Source organism: Camelus bactrianus, chromosome 11, assembly GCF_048773025.1.
Source record: "Camelus bactrianus isolate YW-2024 breed Bactrian camel chromosome 11, ASM4877302v1, whole genome shotgun sequence".
Taxonomy (NCBI): Eukaryota; Metazoa; Chordata; class Mammalia; order Artiodactyla; family Camelidae; genus Camelus; species Camelus bactrianus.
Window position 1 is genome coordinate 80,884,584 of NC_133549.1, and position 16,793 is coordinate 80,901,376.

The 16,793-nt window shown below is 40.7% G+C and overlaps 1 protein-coding gene across 2 annotated transcripts; it reads right to left on the minus strand.

Moving 5' to 3' along the window:
- Positions 1-2,148: 2,148 nt before the first annotated feature.
- Positions 2,149-16,153, minus strand: MSMB (microseminoprotein beta). Of its 2 annotated transcripts, none has more exons than XM_010963510.3 (4): positions 15,975-16,153; positions 10,872-10,968; positions 9,702-9,807; positions 2,149-2,394 (listed from the first exon to the last, which is right to left on the minus strand). In XM_010963510.3, the coding sequence occupies exons 1-4, from the start codon at positions 15,975-15,977 to the stop codon at positions 2,265-2,267; spliced, it is 336 nt and encodes a 111-aa protein (XP_010961812.1). In that variant the 5' UTR covers positions 15,978-16,153; the 3' UTR covers positions 2,149-2,264. The 2 variants fall into 2 exon arrangements, with proteins under 2 accessions (XP_010961812.1, XP_010961813.1); XM_010963511.3 differs by lacking the exon at positions 15,975-16,153 and adding an exon at positions 15,234-15,329.
- Between the last annotated feature and the right edge of the window lie 640 nt (positions 16,154-16,793).

Consider the following 16,793-nt stretch of genomic DNA (forward strand, 5'->3'; position numbering starts at 1 on the left):
ACGTTTGACAGTCTCGCGAGATCGCTACTTGGGTCAGCCCAAGGTCCTTGTCCGCCCTCCAGAGGACGCAGAGCGCAGGCGCATACACTTTCCAGTGCTCCAACTCAGGGTCCCTTTGCCCTTCCGGAATAAGTAAGATTAAATGGAAGAAACATTTGTTGAAGGCAGGCTCTGTAACGAGTACTTTCCTAAGTGATTCTCTCACACCAAATGTCCTCACAAATACAGATACTATTTAGCCTTAACGTACAGATGTAAAAATAAATGTTAGAAGGCACAAAAGGACAAATATATGATTTCATTTATATGAGGTACCTAGAATTGTCATATTTGTAGAGACAGAAAATAAAATAGTGGTTGCCATAGGCTTGGGAGGATGGCAAGTTCTAGATATGAGTGTGGTAATTGTTGCACAGCAATGCGAATGTACTTAATATCACTCAAGGGTACACTTAAAAATGGTTAAAATGGTAAATTTTATGTTATGTATATTTTACCAAAATTTTTAATAAATAATTAAATAAATACATGTATGTCTGAGATCAGATTCCAAATTCCATCATCCGACTTCAGAGCATAGGCTTGTTTGCACCACATCACACCACACAATTTTCTACTCTGCTTTCCACCATTCTTTACCTCCCCTCACAATCTGGCAATATCCACATTGCAATTTTATTTTTTAATTTTTAATTATTTATTTATTTATTATGACCAGATGTTAAAATAAAAGTCTTACTGTCTCAGTTTTGACAGAGATCCCCAATACTTGCTGTTAACTGCTCCCCACATTTCCCAGCAAGATGAAGGACCATCTGAATAGGATTTGCAAAGGAGATGATCATAATAGGGTTTTACGTATCCGGTCCAAGAATACAAGAAGAAAGGCTATCTCAACAGAAAGCAATAGAAAACAGGTTCAGATACAGACGCTAAAAGGGCAGTCATAACCGGTGATTGGGAGGGGAGCCCTGGAGAATAAGGAGCAACAGGGAATGTTGAAGGAGCCCACAAAAGCCCCAGGAGGAAGTAAATCATCATAAACACTGCCCCAGGCAGATGGAGCCAAGACTCAATCAAACCCTTGAATCTGCTTTTCCTCATTCCCTCTTCAATTCAGATGCAGATTCTGGAATGATACCTTTCTGTAACTAAAAGTGACCGAGGCGCTTTTTTATTATCTTAAGAGTGACCAAAATCTAGGACCTACCTAGATTGCTCAACTAGTTCAAAGTATGTTTGCACAGTAGGGTTAGAGGGCAGAGAGAAAATAAACTCTTTACTGATTGCCCACGATTGTTCAACAGAGGACTGTCTGCTTGCTTGTGATCTGTCACGTACACACACACCCCCAACTTTAAGCCCTAGGAGAGCAGGGACCTGGTCTCTCTGGTTCATTACCGTATCCTCAGGCCCACATTACCACCAGCAGTCAGTAAAAACCTGCTGAGTGAACAAATCAGCATTGTTGCTTTTTTAAGTCTCTAAGTCCTTAAGGTTGTTTTTTTTTTATTGTTGTTGTTATTGTTTTGTTTTTGGTTAAATTTGGGGGGGGGTCTTTAGGTTTATTTATTTATTTAATGGAGGTACTGGGGATTGAACCCAGGACCTTGTGCGTGCTGAACTATATGCTCCCCTCTTAAGTCCCTAAGTTTTGAGGACTGATACCGGAGGTCTGCACCCAAACCATCCTTCATCCACATGGCAGGACCTTTTAATACCCCATTGGGCTGCATGTGGTCCTGGAAGCACTTCTTCCAGGCTATCCTGCTCTAAGCTGCTCTAACCTCAGGCAAACACAGATGTCTGTGAGGGACACAGCAGGAGGACATGCTCTGCAGAAGTGGAAGGAAGGATGAACGTGAATATCTCCCAGAAAATAAAGGATCTGATTTCATCTTGAAAACACGTTTTCTGAATTGTTCACCAGATAGTGGGGCATGGGGGCAGCAGAGAGCAGATACAGCAGAAGCAAGAGAAGCAGCAGCAGTGGTCTCGAGTTGGGGAGGCACAGTGTTCCACTGGAGAGGAGGGAAAATGTTATAACTTTCATTCGCATTGGTTTTTGTCCCCTTTAAATGTTTGCGTGCTTTTTAATGTGCATTATATCAATGTATGCATGATTTATAAATTAAAAGTATACACAAATTCAAGTGTTTGCTCAAAAAAGTTTTTACTGGTAAGTAGGATTATGCAATCATAGATTCATAGAGGCCAGAGGAGGATAAGATCTGGCTGGGAGCTCTGGGCCCATGAGAAGAACATTATAACACCCATTGGCTGACAGCACAGGGATTTTCTGGGTTGTCGCGTTCCACTACTTTATAGCTGCACGTCTCCTTGTTGAAGACTTTCTTGCACTTTTCTGTGTCATAATCCACAGGTACAGCAATACTGTCATTGAGACAAGAATAAGACCTGTTAGAAGGAATCAGATGCCCAGCCTCCCCAGGGCCCATTCTGTGCCAGAAGCAGCCCATACTCCAAGTGTCTGGGGTGCCTCTCACCGACTTAAGGTCACCCCTTGGCTGGAAACCCCAAAGGGCCACCTTCAGGACCGTGCACCCAAATACACAGAACCTGGTTTGTGAACACAGACTATTTTAACATTTTGCTAAATTCCATTCTGCATGCACAAGACCACAGCAAGTCCCGACAGTCTCAGAGACAGAGCTGAGCTTCTCTGGGGTCTAGTAGCTTGCTCCAGCCTAACTCGGCTTATCCTCCCTGCTCAAGAAGTGGCCACTAGGTGTCAGTTACTGTCCCAGGCTAGAGGGACACATGACTGGCATAGAGAAGGCATTAAACATTCATTACATTAATGACTTTATGTTCAGGATCTCATTTAATTCTTATGTCCAAAATTTACAAAGGAGTCACAAAAATTAAATAAAATCCATGAAAATACAAAGGAAAATTACCAAACCACAAAAGGAAGAAGAAAGGAACAAAGAGGATATACCAATTCAACTGCAAAGATAAGTTCAAAATGGCAATAAACACACATCTATCATTAATTACTGTAAATGTTAATGGACTAAATGCTCCAGTCAAAAGACATAGAGTGGCAGACTGGATAATAAAGCAAGAACCTTCAATATGCTGCATACAAGAGACCCACTTTAGGGAGAAGGACACGTATAGATTGAGAGTGAAAGGATGGAAAAGGATATTCCATGCAAATGGAAAAGCCAAAAAAGCAGGTGTTGCAGTACTGATTTCAGACAAAATAGACTTTAAAACAAAGGCCATAAAGAAAGATAAAGAAGGACATTTTATAATGATTATAGGAGTGATACAAGATGAGGATATTACACTCGTTAATATATATGCACCCAATATAGGAGCACCTAAGTACATACAAGAATTACTAACAGAGATAAAGGGGGATATTGATGGGAATACAATCATAGTTGGAGATTTTAACACTGCATTAACATCACTAGATAGATCTTCCAGACAGAAAATAAACAAGGCAACAGAGAAATTAAATACTACAATAGAAAAACTAGATTTGGTGGATATTTTCAGAGCATTACACCCCCCAAAAATAGGATATACATTCTTTTCAAGTGCACATGGAACATTTTCCAGGATCGATCATATACTTGGGCACAAAAGAAACCTCAACAATTTTAAGAAGATAGAAATTATCTCAAGCATCTTTACTGACCACAATGCCATGAAACTGGAAATCAACAACAGAGAAACAAAGGAGAAAAAAAGGAAAGCATGGAGATTAAACAATATGTTATTGAAAAAACAATGGATCAATGAGGAAATCAAAGCTGAAATTAAAAAATACCTTGAGACAAATGATAATGAAAGCACAACCACTCAAAACCTATGGGACACAGCAAAGGCAGTGCTAAGAGGGAAGTTTATAGCGATACAGGCCTTCCTCAAAAAAGAAGAACAATCTCAAATAAACAATTTAACCCACCACCTGAATGAATTAGAAAAAGAAGAACAAAAAGCCCCAAAAAGCAGCAGAAGGAACGAAATAATAAAGATCAGAGGGGAATTAAATACAATAGAGATTAACAAGACCATAGAAAAAATCAGCCAAACCAAAAGCTGGTTTTTTGAAAAAGTAAATAAAATCGACAAACCTCTGGCCAAACTCACAAAGAAGAAAAAAGAGAGAGCACAAATTAGCAAAATAAGAAAGGAAAATGGAGAAATTACAACAAACAAAATAGAAATACAGAATATCATACGAGAATATTATGAAAAACTATATGGAACCAAACTGGATAACCTAGAGGAAATGGACAAGTTTCTGGAAACATACTGTCCACCAAAACTGAATCAAGAAGAATCTGAACACTTGAACAATCCGATCACTAGAAAGGAAATAGAAATAGCAATTAAAAACCTCCCTACAAATAAAAGTCCAGGACCGGACGGCTTCACCGGGGAATTCTACCAAACATACAAAGAAGAACTCATACCAGTCCTTCTCAAACTCTTCCAGACAATTGAAAAGGAGGGAATACTCCCAAACTCATTCTATGAAGCCACCATCACCCTGATACCAAAACCAGGCAAAGACACTACAAAAAAAGAGAATTATAGGCCAATATTACTGATGAACATAGAAGCCAAAATCCTCACCAAAATTTTAGCAAGTAGAATCCAACAACACATAAAAAGATTATACATCATGACCAAGTGGGGTTCATCCCAGGGACACAAGGCTGGTTCAACATACGCAAATCAATCAATGTAATACATCACATCAACAAGAGAAAGGACAAAAACCACATGATCATCTCAATCGATGCAGAAAAAGCATTTGATAAAATTCAACACCCATTTATGATAAAAACTCTCGCCAAAGTGGGTATAGAGGGAACATATCTCAACATAATAAAAGCTATATATGACAAACCTACAGCCAGCATAGTACTCAAAGGTGAAAAACTCAAAAGCTTCCCACTAAAATCTGGGACAAGACAAGGATGCCCACTATCACCACTCCTATTCAACATAGTCCTGGAAGTCCTAGCCACAGCAGTCAGGCAAGAGAAAGAAATAAAAGGGATCCAAATTGGAAAAGAAGAGGTAAAAGTGTCATTATATGTTGATGACATGTTACTATATATAGAAAACCCTAAAAGGTCCACACAAAAGCTACTAGAGCTGATTGAAGAATTCAGCAAGGTAGCAGGTTACAAAATTAACATTCAAAAATCAGTTGCATTTCTTTACACTAACGATAAATCAACAGAATAAGAAAGTAAAGAAACAATCCCCTTTAAAATAGCACCCAAAGTAATAAAATATCTGGGAATAAATCTAACCAAGGAGGTGAAAGAATTATACACAGAAAACTATAAACCACTGATGAAAGAAATTAAAGAAGACTTTAAAAAATGGAAAGATATTCCATGCTCTTGGATTGGAAGAATCAATATTGTTAAAATGGTCACACTGCCCAAGGCAATCTACAGATTTAATGCAATCCCTATCCAATTACCCAGGACATATTTCACAGAACTAGAACAAATCATAATAAAATTTATATGGAACCATCAAAGACCTAGAATTGCCAAAGCATTACTGAAGAGAAAGAAAGAGGCTGGAGGAATAACTCTCCCAGACTTCAGACAATACTATAGAGCTACAGTCATCAAGACAGCATGGTATTGGTACCAAAACAGACATACAGACCAATGGAACAGAATAGAGAGCCCAGAAATGAACCCACAAACTTTTGGTCAACTCATCTTCGACAAAGGAGGCAAGAATATACAATGGAATAAAGACAGTCTCTTCAGCAAATGGTGTTGGGAAAACTGGACAGCAGCATGTAAAACAATGAAGCTAGAACACTCCCTTACACCATATACAAAAATCAACTCAAAATGGATTAAAGACTTAAACATAAGACAAGATACAATAAACCTCCTAGAGGAAAACATAGGCAAAACATTATCTGACATACGTTTAAAAAATTTTCTCCTAGAAGAAATAAAAGCAAGAATAAACAAATGGGACCTAATGAAACTTACAAGCTTCTGCACAGCAAAGGAAACCAGAAGTAAAACAAGAAAACCTACGGAATGGGAGAAAATTTTTGCAAGTGAAACCGACAAAGGCTTGATCTCCAGAATATATAAGCAGCTCATACGACTCAATAAGAAAAAATAAACAACCCAATCCAAAAATGGGCAGAAGACCTAAACAAGCAATTCTCCAAGGAAGGCATACAAATGATCAAAAAGCACATGAAAAAATGCTCAATATCATTAATTATCAGAGAAATGCAAATCAAAACTACAATGAGGTATCATCTCACACCAGTCAGAATGGCCGTCATTCAAAAATCCACAAATGACAAATGCTGGAGAGGCTGTGGAGAAAGGGGAACCCTCCTACACTGCTGGTGGGAATGCAGTTTGGTGCAGCCACTATGGAAAACAGTGTGGAGATTCCTCAAAAGACTAGGAATAGACTTACCATATGACCCAGGAATCCCACTCCTGGGTTTGTGTCCAGAAGGAAATCTACTTCAGGATGACACCTGCACCCCAATGTTCATAGCAGCACTATTTACAATAGCCAAAACATGGAAACAGCCTAAATGTCCATCAACAGGTGACTGGATAAAGAAGATGTGGTATATTTATACAATGGAATACTACTCAGCCATAAAAACCGACAAGATAATGCCATTTGCAGCAACATGGATGCTCCTGGAGAATGTCATTCTAAGTGAAGTAAGCCAGAAAGAGAAAGAAAAATACCATATGAGATCGCTCATATGTGGAATCTAAAAAAACAAAAACAAAAACAAACAAACAAAAACAAAGTGTAAATACAGGACAGAAATAGACTCACAGACAGAGAATACAGACTTGTGGTTACCGGGGGGTGGAGGGTGGGAAGGGATAGCCTGGGATTTCAAAATTGTAGAATAGATAAACAAGATTACACTGTATAGCACAGGGAAATATACACAAAATGTTATGATAACTCACAGAGAAAAAAATGTGACAATGAGTGTGTATGAGTCCATGAATGACTGAAAAATTGTGCTGAACATTGGAATTTGACTCATTGTAAAATGATTATAAATCAATAAAAAATGTTAAAAAAAATAAAAAAAAATTCTTATGTCCACATGATTATCCCTATTTTACAGTGAGGCAACTGAGGCTCAGAGAGATTAAGAAACTTATACAGGGTCACACAGATGGTATGCAAGGGAAGGGAGATTCAGACTCAGTTGCTCTGACTCCAGCATTGAGCCTCTTCCCACTTCACTCTTTTTCTACACTAGGTCCACAGGACCCCTAGAAGAGGGTCATACTGACGTGGCTGTGATGATGTAGCAATGACCAGGGTAGGGAGTGTCAAATCCGGGTGTCACGGATGCTACACTCTGGAGGTGTACTCCCATGTCAGGGAGGAATGGCTCACTAGGCTTTAACCTGGCCGACACAATCACACTCCAGAGTCCCGTTGACACTTGATACAAAGACAATATCAAATTTCTGGGGGCAAAAAATCAAAGTCTGTTGTAATATGCAGTCACCCAGCCAAGGCAATACCTGCGAACCTGCTTCAGGCAGCCAGACATACAGTTTCCTGACCTGGTGTTCCTTTTGCTCCCTTAAGCACTTAGCAGGGCGCATCTCGACAAATGTATTCAGAACTTTCAAGGCACTTAAACTTCAGCAGCACTTGTATGTTCTGATTCTGGTCAAGCACTCAATCTTCTTTCTGCTCCCTGGTGGTATCATGAGATTCTCAGAGGCACTTGCCAAAGTTCAAATTGCTTAACCTCCTATAGATTCTGACTTAGTAGGTTTGGGGATGGGCTCCAGGAATCTGTATTTCATCAACTTTCCCAGATGATTCTGTGATTTCAGGCAAGTTTGGGAAACACTATTTTATGCCAATGCCTCTGTCACCAAAGCCAATTCTGTTCTTGCAAAACACTATAGGCCAATAAACAAGATTATACTGTATAGCACAGGGAAATATATACAAGATCTTATGGTAGCTCACAGAGAAAGGAATGTGACAAGGAATATATATATGTTCATGTATAATTGAAAATTTGTGCTCTACAATGGAATTTGACACAACATTGTAAAATGATTATAAATCAATAAAAAATGTTAAAAAAAAAAAACACTATAGGCCAAGTTTGACATGAAGACCTCAGATGGGTTTGGGGGCGGGGGTAGGAAGGAGTGGAGATGGACTGGCTAGTTTGGATGCAGTTGCCGAGGAAACAGGAAAATTAGGGCCATGCTGCAAGTACTCTCTGATTTATTGGCCCAAGTACCAGTGTGGCTTTGGTGTCCACAATCACCCAGCAGAAAAACACCTGCTCAACCCTTGGGCTGACTTGAGTTAAACTCGAGCAGTGAAGCAACTTCAGGTTTAGAATACAAAGCTCACTCACTCCACTCCTCACATCATTCCCTCTGCCTGTGTTCAGAGCCACTCCTGTTCTCGCAAATGGCCACAGACCAAGCAAGGCTGAAGTGAAAACCAGCTCACTTCCAGACTAGCTTCAGTCTGTTGAGTGTCCTTTCCTGTCTTCAGCAACCCATATGGATATAGGTATTTAATAATAAAGATATTTATTGAGATTCAAAAATAAGTTAAAAGAAATGAGATTGAGGTGGAAACAACCCAAATGTCCATCAACAGATGTGTGGATATACAAAATGTGATTGAAACATTATTCAGCCTTCAAAAAGAAGGAAATTCTGAGACATGTTACAATATAGATGATCCTTGAGGACATTATACTGAAATAAGCCAGTATGGGGGTTCAGAATGAGCCTCCCCCAAATGTGCCACTTTTGCATGAGGATTATCTTCAGCTAAAGACAGTAGACACCCTGCAAGTTCAAGAGAAACTTCTGCTCCCCACCCTCAACTTCCTAGGAGAATTTAAATTGAGGATCCTTCCCAGAAAAGAGCTACTACCAGAGGTAAATTTATCTAAATGGCCCCATCTATGTGTCAGAGTAAACATCTAATTACCAAATATCTATTCTTAATCTCACCATCCTGTGAATGACCCTCCTGTCCTTGGAAGCCTCAAGCGCCTCTCCCTTCCTTAGCTCAGGTTGGCATATAGACTTCATTTTACCTGCTTTTCAGGATTCTGATTCTAAACCTCTCATGTATGTGGCATTCCCATATATATGAAATTAAACTTGATTTTCTCCTGTTAATCTATCTCATGTCAATTTAATTCTTAGCCAGAAGAACCATTGAAGTGTAGAGAAAAGTCTTATTCCTTCCTGATAACCAGTCATAAAAGCACAAATACTTGACAATTCCACTCAGGGTTGTCAAAGTCATAGAGATAGAGAGTAGAATGGTGGTTGGCAGGAACTGGGGTTGAGAAGGAAGTGAAGAGTTGTTTATTAATGGACACGGAGTTTCAGTTTGGGAAGATGAAGAAGTTCCGGACACGGATGGTGAAGATGGGTGTACGAAATCGTGAATGAACTTAAATGCCACTGATTTTACTTTTAAAAATGGTTAAAATGCTAAATTTTATGTTATGTGTATTTTACCACGATTTTTTAAAAGAAAAGAAAGAAAGAGGACTGAAAACTCAACTTCCTTCAGGATGGGATTTTGAAAGAAGGAGAAACCGTTCCTTAGGCAGCATCCCAGCAGTGGCTACACCTTCTTCTTGGCCCTGCTGGCTTGAGACTTACAGGCTGCAACAGTTAATTCCATTCTGGCTGCAAGAACACTCTTCACAGTTCTCAGTCTTCCACTGGGAGTCCAGAGGGTGTGTGATTCCATCGAGATCCTTGCATTCTAAAAGAATACATGTGGCATCGTCAGTGGGGTCCCCAAATCATGCAACCAGAACAAGGCTTGTGGGGCACTGGGGCCAGCCCCTGCCCTCTGCACCCTTCCTAGAGATGGAGAATCTTAATGATTTTAAAGTCGTCTCAGAAAAGTGCTCTTGTGTTCACTCATGGCTCAACTCCAGGGCAGCTGAGCTCATGCCACTGGTCATGTTTTCTTACAGCAAGCTTGAATCCATCCAGATTTGGCTTCAGAACAGACATTTCAAGACAAAATAAGCCCCTCCCTCTTTAATCAGTTAGCTATTATGAGCCTAGTGGTACTTAGGGTGATTTTTTTTTTTCCCGTCTGGATTATCTCCAGATAAATGCCTCATTTCTCCACTTCCTTTTGCTTTGGTTCTCAACCCCAAATGCACATGTGAGACATCTTGGGCATTTAAAAAATTAAAAAAAAAAAAAAAAAAAGCCCTGTGCCAGGTCCCAACCCAGACCAATCAGATCAGAATCTCTGGGCATGGGGCCCAGGCTGCCATATTTTCAGAAAGCTCCCCCTAAATGGTCCAGATGTTTAACAAGAATGAGAACCACTGCTCTAGATCCGAGGAGGTTCAGGTGTGTTTGAGGGACCGGTGACATCAGCACCACCTGGGACTGTGAGACATGGAGACCCTCATGCCCACTCTAGGCCCATAGAATCAGAACCTGTATTTCAGTAGGATTCCCAGAGGGTTTACATGCATACTGAAGTCTGAGAAGTACTGGAATAATCAATGATTCTCAATCCTAGTTGCATGTAGGAGTCAACCAAGAAGCTTTTAAGTGTGTAGCTCCTGGTCTTGAATGGGGCCTGCACACTGCTAAGTTTCAAAAGCTCCCCAGGCAATTCTCAATTCTAGGATTGAGAAGCACTGTCTTATATAAATGGTTAAGTTGAAGTCCTTAATTCTTCTCCATTTCTATATCTGCCCTAACCCTCTCTCTTGTGTAGATTTAAGGGCATTCATCTGCCAACAGGTTACATCTACCAGGATGCAATAAAATAATAAACATTGAAAACTTAGGACTTACCATTAGATCCAGAGTTCTGGTTAGGGATGATAAAGCACTGAGTATTGCATAAAGTCACCAAGGTGGCTAAAACCAAGAGGCTGACCAGAATAGCATTCTGTAATGGGAAGAAGGGTCAGGGAAGGAGAATGAATAAATTCAGTCGGTAAACACTGACTAAGTGTCCTGTATGGAGACCCCTGCAGGGTTCTGACAGGTGCTTTGAAGGTGGAGCTGCTACTCTCGGGTAATCTAGCAGAGGAGTAAGACCTACAGAAGTTACTAAAATCAACTGGAGAAAAACTTAAATGTGAGTCAAATGTCATAGAGCGATAATGAAAGTGTGCAATTTTATTACAGAGGAGATTCAGGAAGCCCTTGTGGGTAGGCAATTTTTAGCTGCTTTGCAGAGTATGTATAATTTAAAGGACAGAAATGAGTGAAAGAGTTCAGGAATATAATAAAACATTGACAAAGATACAGAGACAAAGAAAACACAATAGGAGACTTGCTGGAGCTAACTGGGTTAGTTGGAGTCTTAGACCACAAGGCTAAGAACTGCATTTTCCAGATGATATAGGCATCATTGATGGCTGCATGAACATATCAGCTCCTCTAGGCTAATACTGGATGTGTAGGACAAAGGAAAGTGTCTTGTCATCATTTTGAGATGAGTAAGATAAGCAAACAAACAAACTTTAAGGTGGAAATTTCCAAGAACTTTTTAAAAAGGAAGATGAGGTGAGGGTACTTATTTTGTAAACTGCCTAAAATTAATTATGAACTAATGCTACATGAAATAGTGCATTAATAATGTAAGAATAGAAAGATAAAGGGAACAAAATAGAAAACCCAGAAAGTATGGGTATATACACATATTTATAAACAAATTTTTAAAAATATATAAGTTTACTATAAAATAAACCTAATCTTTGAAATCTGTAGAGAATAATTATTCAATAAATGGTATTAGAACAAGTGGTGAACTATCTGATGAAGAAACAAAGTTAATTCCCTACTTTAGTTCCCACAATAAAATAAATTCCAAAAGGATTCAAAAGTTACATTTTTACAATAAGATCATAAGCTAATTACAGATACATAGGTAAATATCTTATTCTAAGCATAAAAGAAAAAGGAAATAGACTTGAATATGTAAAAGGTGTAAGTCTTAAACAAAATTAAAAAGCAATTACCAAATTTGAATTTATATAAAGAGTTTTTAAAACATCAATGGGAAAAAGAGAAACATCCTAGTCAAAAAAATGGCAAAGGAAATAAAGTAACATTTCCCACACGCCTGAATAGAAAGGTTAATAAATACGTGAGAAAGTTCAACTTACCAATAACACGAGAAATGTAACTATATAGATAAAATAGAATCATAATGGGGTGGCAAGAATAATTATTTAATTTCTAATACCCAGAGGGAAATAGAAGCATATGTGGGAAGTAAAAGGCCCAAGGATGGTTGCCATTGGAACAATTTTTACAGAGAGCAATTTGATAGTGTATGTCCAAATTCTTAAAACTGTTATTTATAACTGAATCACTTTGCTGTACACCAGAAACTAACACAACATTATGAATCAACTATACTTCAATTTTTTTTAATTTAAGAAAAATAATAAACTGGAAAAAAGAAAAAAACTGTTTGCAACATTCGACTTCACTTTTTCACTTCTAAGACTTCATCCTAAGAAGAACAGCACAGAGAAAGAAAGAGATATACTTCTCAAGGATGCTCACAGCCATGGGAAAATGGAAATAATCAAAATGCTCAGGGCTCGTTGAGAACATGGTGGTTCAGAAAAGAAACAAGTGAACGGAGGAGGTAAGAGAATATGAAAGGACATGAGCAAATGATAACTATATATCATTAAGTGAAATGATACAATGAACAAAACAATAGTCTAACGTAAAAAGATACATAGAGAGGGAGATGCTCAGATGCTCAGGAAGAGACTGAAGGTTTTATACCACGTTCCAACAAGTGATCTTTGAGTTGACAGATTATGACAATTTTCTTCTTTCGACTTTACCTCTTCTTTTCGAAATTGTTTTCTAAATTGTCTACAGTTAAATGCTTTGATTTTATAACCAAAAGAAATAAAATCCATTCTGACAAGAAACCCTCCACACATTTAGTTTACACCGGAACTTGAGGCTGCACCTGCTCTCTCTGTTTCATTATTTTGCATAATCTTCACCTTAAGATCATTGTGAAAATCTGAATTCTTTTCTCAAAAAAAAAAAAAAAGAAAGAAAAGGCCAGCCTTATTGACAACATTTCTGCTCCCTTCATCCAGAAAGGTGGCCCCTGCGGGTAGTGGTGATCACAGGAATCTTGGAGGTCCGGTTTCACCCAGTCACGGAACAGTGGAGTCAATAGGCGTGAGCCAGGACTGCAGCCCAGGGTGAGTGAGAGGTGCAGGATTCCCAGATGTGCTGCAGCTCTGAGAAGAGGCCCCTGATTGAATGACTAGAGGATGGAGTCCAAAAATGGTGACGGGGCGGGGGGCGGGGGGGGAACGAATTATTCAGTTTTGAAGTTAACCAATTGCACTATCTCACAAATAGCCTGCCCCTCTCTCCCCACCCCAGCCTCAGTTTCCTCCCTTGTAAAAAGAGAAGTTCCTCAACTTGAGTGTGTCTCAGAATCACCTAGGTTGCAAATAAGGGACCCCATTCTCAAGCTCACTGAAGAAGGATAACATCAGTGTCTTTGAATCTTTACAGAGTCTCCCAGGTGAGACGCACAAGAAAAATGATGCAAACCAGTGCTGCTTTAATGTGCATATGAATCCCTGGGAGATCTTGTTAAATAAAAAGCAGATTCTGCTTCACTGGGGCTAAAGAGTCCTCATTTCTAGCAAGCTCCCAGGCAGCGCTAGCACTGCTGGCCTGAGGAACTCCCCTGAGCAGAAAGGCTCTAAAGTTCCTTCCTGTTCCGGGATTCTATTCTTCCACCTTCCCTCCCACTCCTCTTTGCTTCCTTTCCTGTCTTCAGTGAACACGAGCCTCTAATACGTGCAGGCACAGAAGATGGCATTTATTCTATTTTCTGGGGTTTTTAAGGGGGACGAGCAGGGAATGGGTAATTAGGTTTATTTATTTATTTGTTTTTTAAACTATTATTATTTTTTAATGGAGGTCCTGGAGATTGAACCGGGGACCTAGTGCATGCTAAGCAGACGCTCTACCACTGAGCTATATGCTCCCATCCCATTCTATTTTCTAAATGGTGCAGCTTTATGCCTGGCCTTGGGGTGAAGCAGGCTGGCGATGCCCCTAGAAATTGTGTCTCTTTAGGTAAGTTGCTGCTCCTTGGAGAGCCTTGCCCTGTCCAATCCAGAGTCAGGTGTGTTCAAGGGGGTCTTAGGCAGGGCAGTGGCATGGCTTGGGGCCATGGCTTACAAAGTTCACTCTGAGGCTGGAGGAAGGGGTCTGAGTGGAGCAGGGAGGATCGCACTGTTTCCCTGCTATTCCCAGCTCTGTCTCAATGCAGTCTCTGAGGCGCGGCCCGAGAGAGGACCGTCTCCAACCCCACTTGTCTACTTCTGCCTATTGGCCGCTGCCTCCCTCTTCCTTTGTACCAGGAGAGCAGCCCAGTTCATTCCCTTTTACTGGCTCTAGCCAAGGATACTTTTTAAAAGATCAAGTTGGAATTAAAGACAGAAAGGAAGATAAGTTTTTATCTATTCTGACACAAAATTTTTTCTTAATACAACACGATACAGTAAAAAGGGCCTAGGGTAACGGTTCCCAAACTTTGCTTTAAAATCACACGGGCAGCTTTGAAAAACCCTGCTTTCTCGGGCTTCACTGCAGACCAATTAGATCAGAGTATCTGTGATGGGAATCAAGTACCAGTATTTTTCAACGATCCCCAGGTGATCCCACTGCACAGCCAAGTTTGGGAACCACCGGCCCAGGGAGAAGGACTCCTGGGTTCACAGCTCAGCTCCCTTCCTGGCTCATGGAGAGACCCCCACGGCAGCTTCTTCTCTCCCCAGCTTCAGGTTCCTTATCTGTAAAACCATGCAGTGCTGTAGCTCTGAAATCAGATTTCATTTCACAGATCACTCACTCAGGGCCCAAGATTTAGAGACACAGATGAAACCCAATTGAATCCCCAAATTCCTGGAAGAAATAGCAGACTTCAGAGAGCAGAAATGGTGCTAAATTCATGAAGATGTTCCCAAGCTCCCAGACTCTCATTCTACTACACATTGTATTGTAAATCATCTATAGAAGATTCTTCACCAGGTCACATTTACTGTTAAATACTCTCCGGCAGAAACACACATCACAGCATATTAAAATAAGGACTATAGATCCTTTTTTTTTTCCTGGCCTTTAGGGATGAAACCAGCTACCTACCATTGTGATGAGCAGGAGTCCTTACAGGCACATGCATCCAGGGAAAGTCATGTCAAGCTTATATAGGAGCTGGCAACCATACATTTGGTGTTGTTAGGAAAGGTAACACGCCAAGGACACAGTCACTGTTTACAGAGGGTTGGTTATCAACAGGAAACTATGGTTTCAGATGATTTATGAGTTATTCATCAATCAGATCTCCACCCCAATTATATGTTTACCCTTGCTGTTCCCACCCTCGATACGCATTTGCCCTTGACGGGAAAGAGCAGAGGAAGAGAATTCCCCTTTCCTGAGCCTTCGCCTCCCACTTGGTGGGTGGTTGGGCACAAAGCATGTTGTCTGGTTTGATTTCACACACAAAGAAATAGAGGCTCAGAGATGCCAGCCACATAGCCAAGTGGTGAAGCTGGGCTTCAAGGAGGCAGAAGAGTGGTCAGTCCAGTTGGCAGCCTGAGGTCTATTTTGAGAGATCAGAAGTGCCCCAAGCCACTCTCCGCGGTATGAGGACGCAGCACCCTGCAGCCAGGTTTCTCCAGACAGGCCACATGGGCTCAGACAGCCTGGACTTTCTAAAACTCTTCTTGACTCTTAAGTGTTTACTCCCTGCTACTACAAGCCAGCTTTCCTTCTTTGTTCCACCGTGCTCTTCTAAAAAACTCTGCTTGCCCTCATCACGCCCACAATGGCCTCTCGGGAGCAGCAACGAACAGAACGTCCTGATATATTTCAGGGACTTACCATCTGTATCAGTTTGCTCCGGCCGCCATAACAAAATATCTCAGACTGGGTGGCTTAAACAGCAGAAATGTATTTTCTCACAATCCTGGAGGCTAGGAGTCTGAGATCAAGTTATCAGCAGGGTTGATTTCTTCTGCAAACCTCTCTCCTGGTTTGCAGTTGATCATTTTCCTCCTGTGTCTTCCTCTGTGGGCATCTGTGTCCTGGCCTCTGCTTCTTTTAAGGACACCAGTCATGTTGGATTAGGGCCCACTTGAATGACGTTATGTTGTTTTAATTACCTCTTTAAAGGCCCTACCTCCAATACAGTCACATTCTGAGGCCCTGGGGCTTAGGATTCCAACATATGAATTTGAGGGGAATATAATTCAAGCCATAACACCATTTAATCCCCAAATGATCCCCCCCACAGCTTGCCACAGTGCCTAAAATTTCAACCTGGGTTTTCCTCTACCCACAGAAGTTCGGGTCTCTTGACCAAATGGCTCTCAAAGCTCTTCCGAGCTGACCATGGTGATCCTTTCCAGTGCCATCTGCCACCACTCCTAAAATAAGTCTTAGTACCCAGACACCTGTTTGGGGTAGCTCTCCTGCTCCTGTGAGGGGCTGCCTCCCCTCTCACCAGGGGGCCCGCACACACTTCCGCTTTCACCTGCAAACGTTTGAACTGCCCGTCATAGACTCTAAGTTCCTGGAAGTCAGGGGCACAATCATCATCGTTTGTGGCCTCTCGGTTTCTTTTGAAACACCAGGTTTGAAGAATCTCACACGATGTGAGTCCCATCATACCTAAGTAGCAGCTAGGACTTGCTGTCCTGG